The 13,946-nt window shown below is 40.3% G+C and overlaps 1 protein-coding gene across 6 annotated transcripts in view; it reads right to left on the bottom strand.

Annotated features, from left to right (window-relative positions):
• RBPMS (RNA binding protein, mRNA processing factor) overlaps positions 1–13,946 on the bottom strand; it is a 185,917-nt gene that overhangs the window by 103,287 nt on the left and 68,684 nt on the right. For all 6 annotated transcript variants that reach the window (XM_027122763.1, XM_027122764.1, XM_027122768.1 and 3 more), the window contains one exon: positions 2,498–2,575. In XM_027122763.1, coding sequence (XP_026978564.1) covers positions 2,498–2,575 — 78 coding nt within the window. The remainder of the gene's footprint in view (positions 1–2,497; positions 2,576–13,946) is intronic.

Genomic DNA, 13,946 nt, shown 5'->3' with positions numbered 1-13,946 from the left:
TTTATAGAACTAGGCGAGGGAAGGGGATAAATTAAGTTAGGAAGCTCAGAGTGTGTGATGACTTGGTCATATATTTGCTATAAAACAATAAAACATTAAGATTGTACTTGGTAGAACTTAATGAAAATTTCAAAACTTCCAGGAAAGGTTAAATAGGCAGTGATGCTAAAATCTGTTGAGCTCTTTTGCGTATTTATTGCAGCCATCAGTTTTCACATTGGTGTTCTGATTGGGAGATGTGAAAATTCCCTGTTGGGATTTTACTCCAGCTCAGCCTCAAGGAAGATGGAAACACTCCTTTCACTCCCTCCCTTAAGCCCTCCTGGCTCCCCAGGATAAGGATAACAAAGTCTGTTTATTTCTGAAAATAATCAATGACTGTTAGCTTGCACTGATGGATGACACAGGAGGGGAAAAAACAACACTTGACATGATTGACCACCACACGTATCGGTGCAGAGACAGATTTGCAGACGAGGGTCAGACTCTGGGGACTTTAATTAAAAGAGGGTTAGCAGGAATGTACCAGGGTCCTGACTTCAGCCTTTGGGTTTCTGGGCAGCATGTTGGGATTGATTCATCCTCCTATTTTCCCAGCAGAGAACTATGTTACTAATTAGCTACTGTAAACATTTTACCTCAAAGGCCTTGAGCTCTTCTAGCCAGAGAGGTCGTGATTCACAGCCCTGCCTCTTCCTTTTTCAAGGTGCTCTCACTCTCTGAAAAACCTGAAGGTTTAAACACCCTGAAGGCCTCAGAGGCAAAGGACAAATGGATATTTCACTCAAGTAAAAGACCACTAGTAGGGATATACTGTCCTCTCAAGTCACAAAAAGAGAAGCAGTACCAAATAATAGTTCAGATGAGGGATTGCTTGGGTTTGAATCCTGGCCGTGCCATTTATTATGTGTGTAAACTTGAGCAAAATGTATTCAACTGCTCCAAGTTTCATTTTCCTTATTTGAAAAAAATGAGGCTAACCCACTTTAAAGGACTGTGATGAGAATTAAATGAGATAATTCTTAAGGGGCTTGCTGGCTAAATCTCTCTGTATGTATACAAAAACATAACTATTTATGTTATGTTGGATACATACTATTGGATACATACGAGGATCAGTTAGCTTTAAAAAGTCCTCATCCTACAGAAGAGACAGACAGTAAAAACTACAACCCTGCAGAAGAAACTCAGGAAGTTCTATAAAGCTGGCACTCTCCCCACAATACCTTCTCTTTCTTTCCCACTTCCTCTAGCTAACCTCATGGCTAAGCTTCTCTCTGTAACGTCATCATTATTGTTGCATTAAAAGGAGAGCTGTCAGAATGGAGTTACGTCCATTATGACACGCTGCCTTTGGGGCACATAAACTAGACTGTTTTATCTTTGTTGGTTTTAACTCGCTGCCTGCTCAACCGTCCTTCTCCTTCTACTACCCAACTGTTTTCAGCTGTCACATCCTACTCTCTCCCCCTAAGAAGTTAGATATTGTCCCTCAACCTGTCTTGCCTCTGTGGCTGGGGTCCTGCTTCAAATCAGGATAGATCTTTAACCAGCAATCAAGATGGCCCATCACGTGATCGTAAGTGTGGCCCCAGCCAGGCACTGTTGCTGACATGTCCCCAGGGGACGTGACCAGGCCAAACACAGGCCCTGAATCTGTCATGACTTCCAGGTTCACTCCTTGAGAGCCAAAGCCTTCAGCCCACATCACGCCCAGCCCCAGCTACCCTACCCTACCCTACCCTCCAAAGGCTAACCTTCAAGGTTTCTCCTTGGAGCACGGTGATTTCAGCTTTAGTTCAATTTCCTGTTAAATTTTCAATCCCAGCTACATTAATTATCTCTAAAGTAGTTTTATCTTGATAGTCACAATGGACAGACAACTTGCATTAAGTATTTCACTAAGCAACAGGAAAGATTTCCCTCAACTCATACCAAGCAATTCTTTAAAATTTTGTTTTACTGTTTTTGCAACTTTGGACATTTTGCCCATGGCAAAAATAATGGTGTTAGGTTCCTAGTCTAGTTCATAAAAGCCTACTTAACCTATTATGTCTCCAAACAATAGTATTAACAGCAGTATTTCAACTGGTAAGGAACCTCCTAGGGGTAGGGCTTGACTTTTACTGCATTTGAAATATAAATACAGAATAAGTCACTGATAGTATTTTGGGTGATCTGTACTCAGAAGAACACCCCTAACTGGCAAGAGGATAAACAGGGAGGACACTAAAGCTGTTCTGTAGAACAGAAGCAGACGCATGTCCACGTCGGTAAGAGACTTCTCCAGATTAGCTACTGGGAGGACAACAGGCAGTTTCAGTCCTTCCAAAGTGAAAATGTATATTAGGACCGAGTTGTCAAATCTCCTTTACTCACTAACTTTCTAAAAACAGTGCTTTCACAGACATTTCATTTCTTTCTCCAAAAAGCCCCATGAAGCTTATACACACACTCTTTGTCTCCTTTTACAATTTCTGAAAGATCGAAAAGGTACCTTAAATGGTCTGAAAAGCAGATACAGCTCCCGAGGTTTGATATCCAGAGGGAGACCACTGACAAAGAGAGTCCGGACCTGGAAGATAAATACAAGAGTGATCAAGGGAGTGGACAGTCATAGAATAGCTCACCTGAAATCCCCAAAACACATTTCTTCAAATACTCCTCGACTCCTACCTAATTCGTGCTCTTTCCATGACACAATGACTGCTCTAATTGCTCTAAGCCACTTCTTGAGTAGCTCTGTGTGATTTATCAGAGTGAATCACTTCTAGCTGATTTAAATTTACAAACTGACTTCTTTCCTAGCCATTGCCTGGTTCTAAAAATGTGAGGGGAAAAGAGGGTCCATAGGGCTTCCCTGGTGGCACAGTGGTTGAGAGTCCGCCTGCCGATGCAGGGGACACGGGTTCGTGCCCCAGTCCGGGAAGATCCCACATGCCGCGGAGCAGCTGGGCCCGTGAGCCATGGCCGCTGAGCCTCCGGGTCCGGAGCCTGTGCTCCACAACGGGAGAGGCCACAACAGTGAGAGGCCCGCGTACCGCAAAAAGAAAAAAAAAAAGAGGGTCCATAATTAAAACATTAGCTTAAGGAAAACAAAAATGTCATGAGGACAGTAAATCTACCACTCCCCTCCGCTCTAATCAAATGAACGCAGAATGTGGTTCAAAAATACAACCGAACCAGTTTTTTTTTCCTACTTTGTCTTGTCATTGCTTCCCTCATTGGCATTGATAATTACAGTAATTTTAATAAATGCAGAAGTTTATTAAACAATTGAAATGTGTCTAAATGGTAGCCAAATGCATAACCCTGTGTCTGTTCAGTTCTGAAACAGCAGGGCAGACTTGGCTGTACCGTAAGGGCTACGGTACAAAATACGTACTTAATGTGTGCTGAAATACAGAACACAGATGACACTCCCAGCTGGGAGGATCAAAGTAAACGCGTGGGCATCTGAATGGAAACTTCAAGGAGAGGTAGGATTTTACCACATAGATATAAGAAGGTGAGGTGGGGAAGAGGCACAGGCAGAAAAAAAGCGTTAACCAAGGCAATGAAGAGGGGGATGATAGCGCAGTGAATTCTGGGAGAAGGGGAGCCAAAAAAAGGGAACAGGTAGTGGAGGATCAAACCGAGGGGGGATGACGTCATCGGCTCAGGAATATGGTCTTGATTCAATAGGCAAGGAGTGAACACTGAATCATCATCACTACCACATTTTGTTTCTACTTATTTTAGTGAGTCTTTAGTCAGACCCACCCCCCAGCTTTGAGATATAGTTGACACATAGTATTAAGTTTCAAATGTACTTTTTGATCTCATAAACTTTTATGTACATTTCAAAACGATTACCACTACAGCATTAGCTAACACCTCCATCATACCACAAAATTACCATTTCTCTTTTTGTGATGAGAACACTTAAGACCTCCTCTCAGCGACTTTCAAGTACACCCATAATACAGTACCTTAAATATACTCACAATACTGTGCATTAGATTCCCCAAAACCTGCTCAGCTTCTAACTGGAAGTCTGTATCCTTTGGTCAACATCTGCCCATTTTCCTCACCCTCCAGATCCAGAGAACTAACTAATCTACTCTGTTTTTATGAGTTCGGATTCACCCCCATGTTTTCTATTCCTCTTCTCTACTCAAGCTGATACAACATGATCGAGTTCCTCATTAGAAATCACGGATTCACCCCCATGTTTTCTATTCCTCTTCTCTACTCAAGCTGATACAACATGATCGAGTTCCTCATTAGAAATCACGTTACTACTCAAAGGAAAAAAAAAAAAAAATCAATGCTCAGTTGTAATGCCATTTGCATGTAGGTGTACAATAAACACTACGATCAAGTAAACAGCCCCAGAATCATGAGTGCCTTTTTATTATCTGCTTCTTTATCTCTTAGACAGCTTTGGTGAGGTATAATTGACACATAAACTGTACATCTTGCTTTACAATACGTTTTGACATATGTATAACCTGTGAAACCATCACAGCCATCAAGATAATGAACATATCCATCACCCCCCCGAAAGTATCCTTATCTCATGCTCCTTTAATCTTCCTTCTACCTTGTCCTACTATCCTCATCCCCACACAATCACTCATCTGCCTTCTGTCACTACAGATTAGTATGTATGTTCTAAAGTTTCATACAAATGGAGCTATAAAGTAGGTATCCTTTTTCGTCCGACTTCCTTCACTTTAGCATAATTATTCTGAGATTCATCCATGGTGCTGCATGTAACAATAGTCTATTTTTATTTCTGAGTAGTATTCTGTGGTATGAACACTCACAGCTCATTTATCCATTCGCTTGTTTATGAGACATCAGGGTTATCTCTCGTTTTTGGCTTTTACAAATAAAATGACTATGAACGTTCATGTATCGATTTGTACAGGTCTTTGTGTGGACATATGTTTTCTTTCTTCTTGGATAAGTAGCTGAAAATGGAACAGCTGGATGATATGGTAGGTATATACTTCAACTTTTAAGAAACTGCCCTTCAATTCCTTGTTTTACAGCCTAGAACATGATAAATGTTCTGTGTGTATGTAAAATAAATGAATATTCTGTTGCTGTTGGGTACAGTGTTTTATACATTTCAATTAAGGTCAGGTTTGTTGTTCAGTATACCTTTTGCCTCCCCCTTCTCTCTCAACTTTGCCAGTGATAAACACTCTTTCCACAGAACTTTCTTTATCAAAGCTGCTAAGGCTGAATTACTGACAACTGCCGAAGACATACACAAGGGAATTCTGCTATCCTGCGCGCCCTCTCTGCTATCCACGAAGACATGCCTCTTCCCACGTTCCAGAAAGTGAACACCATGTGTTCTACTTGGTGGCTCCGGCCACGACAACCTGGATAGAGAAGGAATCCCAGCTTCCACTCGTTCAGATTTTGTTGAGTGCCCATTGTATCTGGCACTAGGCCAGGTGGTGAATGGATTACATAGAGTTCCATGGAAATAATGATAAGCAGATCCTGTGTTTTAATCACTGTAGTACCATTTGTCCAGCAGGGAAGCTTAGCCATGTGACGGGTATCAAATAGGATCTGGGGAGTTAATTCAGGAAATCAACTATCATTTCTAGCACTATTCTAAAGAAAAAGGCTTTAGAAACTTGCAAGTCAAACAATTTATCCAAAAAAAAAAAAAAAACCAATAGAAATCTGGGAGTTAAATGAAAGATTACTTGATATAAATTAAGGTTCATCTACATCCATAAAATGTATTATGCAACCAATAAAAATTATGTTCAAGGAAAAAGTACATTCAGTTTTATTCTATAGAACAAAAAGCCAACACATGTATGTATATGGAAAGGGGGAAAAATACGCCGTAGGATATATATGCCAAAAGGTTTATATCTACATTATTTAGTCCTGAATGGTGGAATAATAAGTGATTTTTCTTTCTTTTTTTTTTTTTTTGGCTGTGCCGTGTGGCACGCGGGATCTTGGTTCCCCGACCAGGGATTGAACCCATGCCTCCTGCAATGCAAGCACAGAGTCTTAACCACTGGACCTCCAGCGAAGTCCTAATAAGTGATTCTGATATTTTTTATTAGCTTATTTGTATTTTCTATCTTTCTATAATAAGCATGTTTTAGAGACTATAAATGTACTGTTAGGTTGAGAACAGCCTACATTTTTTTATTACTTTATTTAGGAAACCATAAATAATGTCAATATTTGTATCAATAAAAATTGTGAAGTTTATAAACTTTTATATATTTCAGAATTAGAAGATTCTTATCTCAGTATCTCAACAAAAAAAACCTGTTAAACATTAAAAAAACAAAAAAACAACAAAAAAACCCCCACTGAACTGATAGGCCTAAATTTGCCTCTCGCCCATGGATTAAAAAGAGACTCAAGGCCACTCTGTTTTGTTCACCAAATTAGAGGCAACTAAGATGTCTGACACTTTATTTATACATGGACACGAATTACATTTCCTAGAATCTAGTGAAGCCCATTATTGTCTCAGAAACCTGCCAAGACATCTTATCTCTCAATGAAGAGCTGTTCTCTCCTCTGACAGAACAGATAGACTGGCTAGGAAAAATAACTCTTAAATACTTACATTATGAAGTTATGAGGACAACTAAAGGTCTCTTAAATCCAAATGCTTGGAATCTATGTGTTCTGAATCCTTTCTAGACCTCCTCAGACTGGGAAACTCCATTAAGTTAAAAAAAAAAAAAATCACTGATAATGAATGGAAAAAAGACCCTCTTCCTGAATATCTAATTCATGCTTTTCTATGGTAACTGGGACCTAAAATCACGGGGATGTTTTAAAACATTTTAGTTTCCCTACTCTTCTCACCACCGCTCGTTTTATCTGAGCCATTAAATAGTAAAGCACTTCTGGGTTTTGCCTTTGCTATGTCTATGGAAATCGCAAAGGTTAGACATGATTTTTTTTTTTGAGAATCGATTGTTTAATCCACATTGATTGATAGTAAATCAAATAGATGAGAGGAAAAAGGCAATCTAATTCTGAATTTAATTGGCCATTCGGTTTAGTCAAATACCATGTGACTGCACGTGTGGACATGTAAAAGACATCTGCTGGATTCCCTGATAGCCAGCAGTGCCGGGCAACAGCCTCTGCCTGAGGGCAGACATACGTGCAGAGAGCCCCGAGTCTATGCCCACCAACAGTGCAGGAGGGTTCCCTTTCTTAGACATGATACTTGCTTGCAGGAAGCTTACTGTCACTGAAGGAATATGCAGCTTTCTGTGACAAGAGGAAGCCTAGCTCATTCACAGAGTAAACAGTTAGAACCCAAACAATGAGATCAAAGTTTAAGAGACATGTAAGATCCATGATCAAATACTCAGAAAAAAGCGCCCCAAAACAAACGAATGATGCCAAATGAACTTTGTCGCAGGTCAATCGTTTTCCAGGGCAACCCTTAATTTAACAGCATTGTCTATGGACACAGATGTGCCTGGCACTACGCCTTTAGCATTGCAGATGCTTACTTTATCAGACACATGGGGCAACACATTTCTTAGTCAAGGACACAACACGCCTCATAGAAGTTCAAGATGTGAAGCTGCTGACAGCTCTGTCCCAAAGGGACGCTAATGGATTCTGTGGATGTACCTCCAACTTCATTTCTACCCCAGCAGGATTGAAAGAATAAATGCTAGGAGAAATCGTCCTGTGCGGGTCAGTCAGCACAAAGGCCTTCTTGGCTCAGCCATCATCAACCATTCCTGCAGAGGCCACAGTTACATTTTGGATAACACCAGCTGTGTGTTCTTAAATGGCACTGCCAGCTCCCACGGGGATAGACAAGCCACACTTCAGTGACTGACTTCTAAACTCTAATTCAGGAAGTAAAGTCACTGTGTCCGTCTTGGGCTTTCCTGGACAGAAAGGCCAAAACAGGCCCTGAAATGGAAACGCCCTCCCTTTAACAAAGAACACGCATGATCTTGTAGGTAATCTAGACATTAAAATAAAAACCAATAGACAAACACTTGTTAAACTCAGTATATAATTTCAGTAGAGAATAATCATGCATACTTTTCAGCAAGCGGTCACAGCCAGTAAACACACAGTGTCCCAAGACTATGGGCATTTTCTGTGGACATTTTAATCGTTTGTAAAAAGGTCTGAGACATCATCTCTAGCTGCTATGAGCTGACGTCTTGAGGTTCCTCTTAAATCCTAGGATTGGGAAAGGCACCTTCACATTTTCTAATGACTCATGAATAACTGTATAATCATTTATCTGAAATATCCTAAAACCCATGGGGGTGCTTCTATGATCATCTATCCTCTGCAAACTTTCTCTCCACCTATCCACATTCTCACACATACAAATGTAAACTCCTAAAAGCAGCTTTCAAATGTGTTGTATGTTTAAATCATTCTTTTGGTGTAACTGTTTTTTGAAACATATGCAAGTGGATTCCCAGGTAAGATCTTGCAGTGGGCATTTTAGAGGGTGAAAGTGCTTTTCTGGGTAGTGTATAGCACAGTCCTAAGCACACAGTATAAAATTTTCCCTTGATTTTAGAAATCTGCTGAGTAACATTGTATTCATGGGAAACGGTAAGTGTTTGCTTGTCAACGCCTCTGGTGATGACATGGCAAACAAAATGAGGTGATCATACTTCCCAGTCACAATCATATCAGTACAGTTACAACATCAAATGATAAACACTCATGTGACAAAAAGTCAGAAAAAATTAACGTTTTAAGAGACAGAAATTTAGATGAAAAAGAGAAATGAGACAAAAAGGGAGAAAAATGAAAAACAGACTGAAATCACATAAAAATCGCAGACATAAGAAGTCATAAACAGACCACAGAAAATTCAGGACTGTATACCTATTAACAAGGAGAGAACGATCAGTACATGGGAAACAGTAAAATCACTCACATTTCTACTAATGACAACTGAAACATACTTTTTGTTTGCTTAAATAAGTCCAATTTCAAAGGTAAATGAGTAATTCACAGAAAGTTTGAGAAAATGCTCAAACTCTTGCACATTTAAAATGGTGAGCAGATATCCTTATCTACTGATATAGAATAAGGTTTCTGATTATTAAGTAAAAAAGCAAACACCAGAAATTGCCCATAATCCCACTAATTCTTTCAGTGTTTTTAAGTACATGCGCAGGTAAAAAAAAAAAAGGTACTAAAAGAATATATAATGCATTAACTATTAAATTAATAATGGGGAGGGAAGGTGGGATTACAAAGAACTTTCATTTTATATGTTTGTACCCTCTGGTATTTAAATATTTATAAGCATAAACTATTTCTTAAAAAAGAAAAAAAAAACACAAGCCCAAATAGATCTCCTTTCTTTGAAAATATAAACCTTGGGTCCTTCCCATCCACTTTTGTCCTTAGAAATTCTCATCTTCTGCATGTCCTTGCTCCAAAGGGACAAACTTGATCTAGTAGAAATACACATTTACGTAACTTGCTTCACATTTCTATTCTGACCATCAGTGAGTGTTTCTCTGTACTTACTCTAAAAATAAAATCTAACCCAAAAAAGGGCACTAGTGACTCTAAGCTAAGGCCCTAGACACAGGAGCATCTAGCCTAGCTTCAGGCAAAGGGGTGTTCTTGCTTTGTGATCAACCTACTGCTCACTAGGACAAGAACAGAGGAATCACTCACTTTCCAACATCCAAGAAGTGCCTTATCTCTTGAGACCATGAAATAAACGTGGTTTCAGGGGCAGAGAAGTTAAAAAGAGCTCCACGTATGTGTGGCAGTATAAGTCCCATAGAGCTGGGTTGTTTAAACACACGAGGCTGGGGCAGGGGATCTGCGTGTTCCAGAGCCCTGTAAGTTTTATACTCTGGTTAAATAATAATAAATTATTTTATTCTTTTTAAATAAAGTGTAAGTAGATTTAGTTCTTTGCTTATCCTATAAGCACCAGCTGAAAACCCAAACTGCAAGACTGAAGCACGCTGAGGACTGCTGGTCCTCTCAGTTCCAAAGAAGGCTTTGCTAGCCTGCTATGATTTCCCATTCGTATCTTTTTTTAAAAAATACATTTATTTGTTTATTTTTGGCTGCGTTGGGTCTTTGTTGCTGTGCACGGGCTTTCTCTAGTTGCGGCGAACAGGGTCTATTCTTTGTTGCGGTGCACGGGCTTCTCATTGCGGTGGCTTCTGTTGTTGCCACCGGGCTCTACGGGCTCTAGTGCACAGGCTTCAATAGTTGTGGTGCACGGGCTTAGCTGCTCAGCAGCATGTGGGATCTTCCCGGACCAGGGCTCAAACCCGTGTCCCATGTATTAGCGGGCAGATTCTTAACCACTGCACTACCAGGGAAGTCCTCCCATTCGTATTTTGCCACCACAGAAATGGATTACCACAATCATTAAAATGGCCTGCCAGGTATTTAATTCTGGTTGCAGCTCAGCAGAAACTGACCAGCCTTTGGTCAAGCTCCAGTTTCTTCTTGGCATTGGCTTCAAATTGGACAGGTGGTCCAGTTCCTTTTTCCTCACAATGGCCACCTACTGGACTTAAAGACTTGCTCCTTTTCTAGCCCTGAGAAAGTATGTTTTGGTTCAGGAGGCCAGGTTGCTACAGACACCAAGGACTGACTAATCGTAGGATAAAAGGGCCACTAAGCTGTTGTTATGGACTCCCAGCTTTGTTTTAGCTTTAACTGGATAATTGTTCTATCCTTTCTAAAGAAAAAAGCCACATAATTATCCACAATGCACGACTCTCTAGTTTTGAGGGATCCACTAGTGTTTGCCCCAAGTGCTATTCAGTTGGATATCCTATCTGTATAACCAAATTGATAGCTTTATTTAAGGCCCATGGAAACCAGGGTCCCCCTTTGCCAAGGTGATCAGAAAGTTTCCACTAACTTATGAGGTAAAGGAGGAAGGCTCAGGGGAGAACATAGTGAAGAAAGAGAAACATCACGTTTCATAAACTCGTACGTACAGGGCTCAGAAAATGGACAGAGAACTGGGCCACAAGTTAGCACTAGGTACACCATGCTTCTACTTTCATTCTGGAGGAGCTTATCCCAGTCCAACCCAATATCAATTTAAAATCAGCTGGTCTCAAACTCTCACCTTGATAGGACTTCTTAAAACCAAAGTCTAATCTAGGCCATTCCTCACATCTGTTATATTTTTAAAAGGATAAGACAAATCAAGAATTTCTAGGGTTTGAAACTGCCCAAGTATAGGCAGAGGTGTCTGTACACATAAGCACTTAACCTCATTAAGAAATTTTCTTAGTGCTGTCAGACACAAAGAGAGGTGGGTACCAGAGGCAAATTAGGAATTCAGGGTCTGAATTAGCCTAGATAGGAAACTAGATATGTGTGTGTGTGTGTGTGTGTGTGTGTGTGTGTGTGTGTGTGCGCACGCGCACACAAGTGAGAACTTAGCCACATTATTAAGAAATTCACTGAGTGCTGTCAAACACAATATATGGTTGTCAAGTCCTTCGAGTTCAACAAGAAGTTCCTTATAAAGGTATGAAGCTTTACCCTTTAACACCCCACCATGGCTTCTCCAAGTTCCTTTAGTCAATTTTCTGATGGCTTATTCTGTTTTAACACTGGTTAACCCATGGAATCGTACTCTTTATCCAATTACACTGCACTGTTTACATTGCTAAAACATGAAGATTTTTCATTGGATACGTTATCCGGTACATTATAAACAGAAGTTTGCATTCTGATGCCCCAAAGTGCAGTTACCCTTAGGGTTTTTTAATCCTATAGTGTACCCTAAAATTGTATGTCAAAAAGATCCCTTGGGCTACCCATAATACAGACTATTCCATGGCCTAACAAAATGAAATATAAGACAAGAATATACAGAAATATTATCAAAATTCTAAGACCTCTCTCTCTTTTGGCATAGTTTGGGTGACTGTGATTGTCATTTTGCAAAGCAGATCTCTTGGGGAAAAAAATTTTTTTTACTTCATTTTATTCCTCCCAAACTGCAGAGGAAAACTATCGCAGATAGCACAGGGTTCTTCATAGTCACTTAAAGTACTGGAAAAAATTAGCAGGGGCAAGATTATGGTCCTAACACTGCCCAGGGGTCTAATGCATTTATTGCTTTTGATATCAGTAGTGGACAAACTCCATCTGAGGAAGTTGATCCCACTGTCAACTTTAGTTCACAATGCATTCTAAATAACCACCCACAATGCACCACAGTTCTAACAACTACAGAAGGTGTGAGAACTGCAAAACCAAAAGGCTATGGGAAAAATGTTTGCTTCCCAATGTTTAGTCATGGGAAACTACCCAATATCCACCTTGAAATTCTTTGCTGCTAGGTCAGTACACCTTCAAAATCAAAGTTCTTCCCCACACGACAGTGGTGAGCATCCCAGTACTTAGCAGTAGATGCTAAGTATCTACAGGATGAACTAAATGAGTGAATCTAAGTATTAAGTCACAGTACTAGGAGTGAGGCATAAAAGAGGCAAGTAACCCATAAATATCCAGTTGTGAATGAGTATGAAGAAGTGAAGTCACTGTGACTTTTTAATGTGTACTCAGGAGATGAAGTACTCAAGGCAGTAAAGCATATGTAGTAAAAACAAAATGAAACAAAAAAAAAGAGACAAAGAAAAGGAGTCACATGAGCCAGGCTGCTGAGACTGAAACCCTACTTCTCCAACTAGCTATGCACCTTGGACCAGTCACTTAACTTCTCCATTCACAAGTTTCCTCATCTGGAAAATCGAGACAACACTGGTAACCCAGGTGTGGCAGTCTTAAATTATGTCCAGAAAATCTTTGACACTCCTCCATTCATAACGTAGAACTTAATTCCTTTCCCCTTCAGCACGGGCTTCACTTAGTGACTCCCTTCTAATGAAAAGAATATGGCCGAAGTGACAGTGTGTGACTTCTAGCAACTGGGTAAAAAAAGGCACTATGGGCTTCCCTGGTGGCGCAGTGTTTTGAGAGTCTGCCTGCCAATGCAGGGGACACGGGTTCGAGCCCTGGTCTGGGAGGATCCCACATGCCGCGAAGCAACTAGGCCAGTGAGCCACAACTGCTGAGCCTGCGCGTCTGGAGCCTATGCTCCGCAACAAGAGAGGCCACAGACAGTGAGAGGCCCGCGCACCGCGATGAAGAGTGGCCCCCGCTTGCCGCAACTAGAGAGAGCCCTCGCACAGAGACGAGGACCCAACACAGCCAAAAATAAATATAAATAAATAAAGGCACTGTGACTTCTTCAGTAGAAAACTCTCTTGAATCATTCACTATGGGTGAAGCCAGGTACCATGTCATGAGGATATCCAAGAAGCTCTATGGGGAGGGCTACATGATGATGGACCAAAAGCTACACAAGCAAGTCATCCTGGAAGCAGATTTTCCAGCCCTAACCAAGTCTTCAGATGACTGCAGCCCCAGCTAAAAATGTCTTGAGGTTTATCAATTTTGTTTATCTTTTCAAAGAACCAGCTTTTAGTTTCATTGAACTTTTCTATTGTTTTGTTTCTGTTTCATTTATTTCTCCTCCGATTTTTATGATTTCTTTCCTTCTGCTAACTTTGGGTTTTGTTTGTTCTTCTTTCTTTTGTTGCTCTAGGTGTAAGGTTAGGTTGGAAAGAGGGCTCAAATCAATAAAATGAGAAATGAAAAAGGAGAAGTTACAATGGACACCACAGAAATACAAAGGATTATAAGAGACTACTACAAGCAACTATATGCCAATAAAGTGGACTACCTAGAAGAAATGGACAAATTCTTAGGAAGGTACAATCTCCCAAGACTGCACCAGGAAGAACTAGAGAATATGTACAGACCAATCACAAATACTAAAATTGAAACTGTGATTTAAAAACTTCCAACAAACAAAAGTCCAGGACCTGATGGTTTCACAGGTGAATTCTATCAAACATTTAGAAAAGAGTGAACACCTATCTTTC

This window comes from Aethalodelphis obliquidens, unplaced genomic scaffold, assembly GCF_003676395.1.
Source record: "Aethalodelphis obliquidens isolate GAN/ISIS:26980383/991018 unplaced genomic scaffold, ASM367639v1 scaffold25, whole genome shotgun sequence".
In the NCBI taxonomy this organism is placed as follows: Eukaryota; Metazoa; Chordata; class Mammalia; order Artiodactyla; family Delphinidae; genus Aethalodelphis; species Aethalodelphis obliquidens.
Note: the sequence above shows the minus strand (reverse complement) of the source record. Positions and strands in the feature narration are given on the sequence as shown.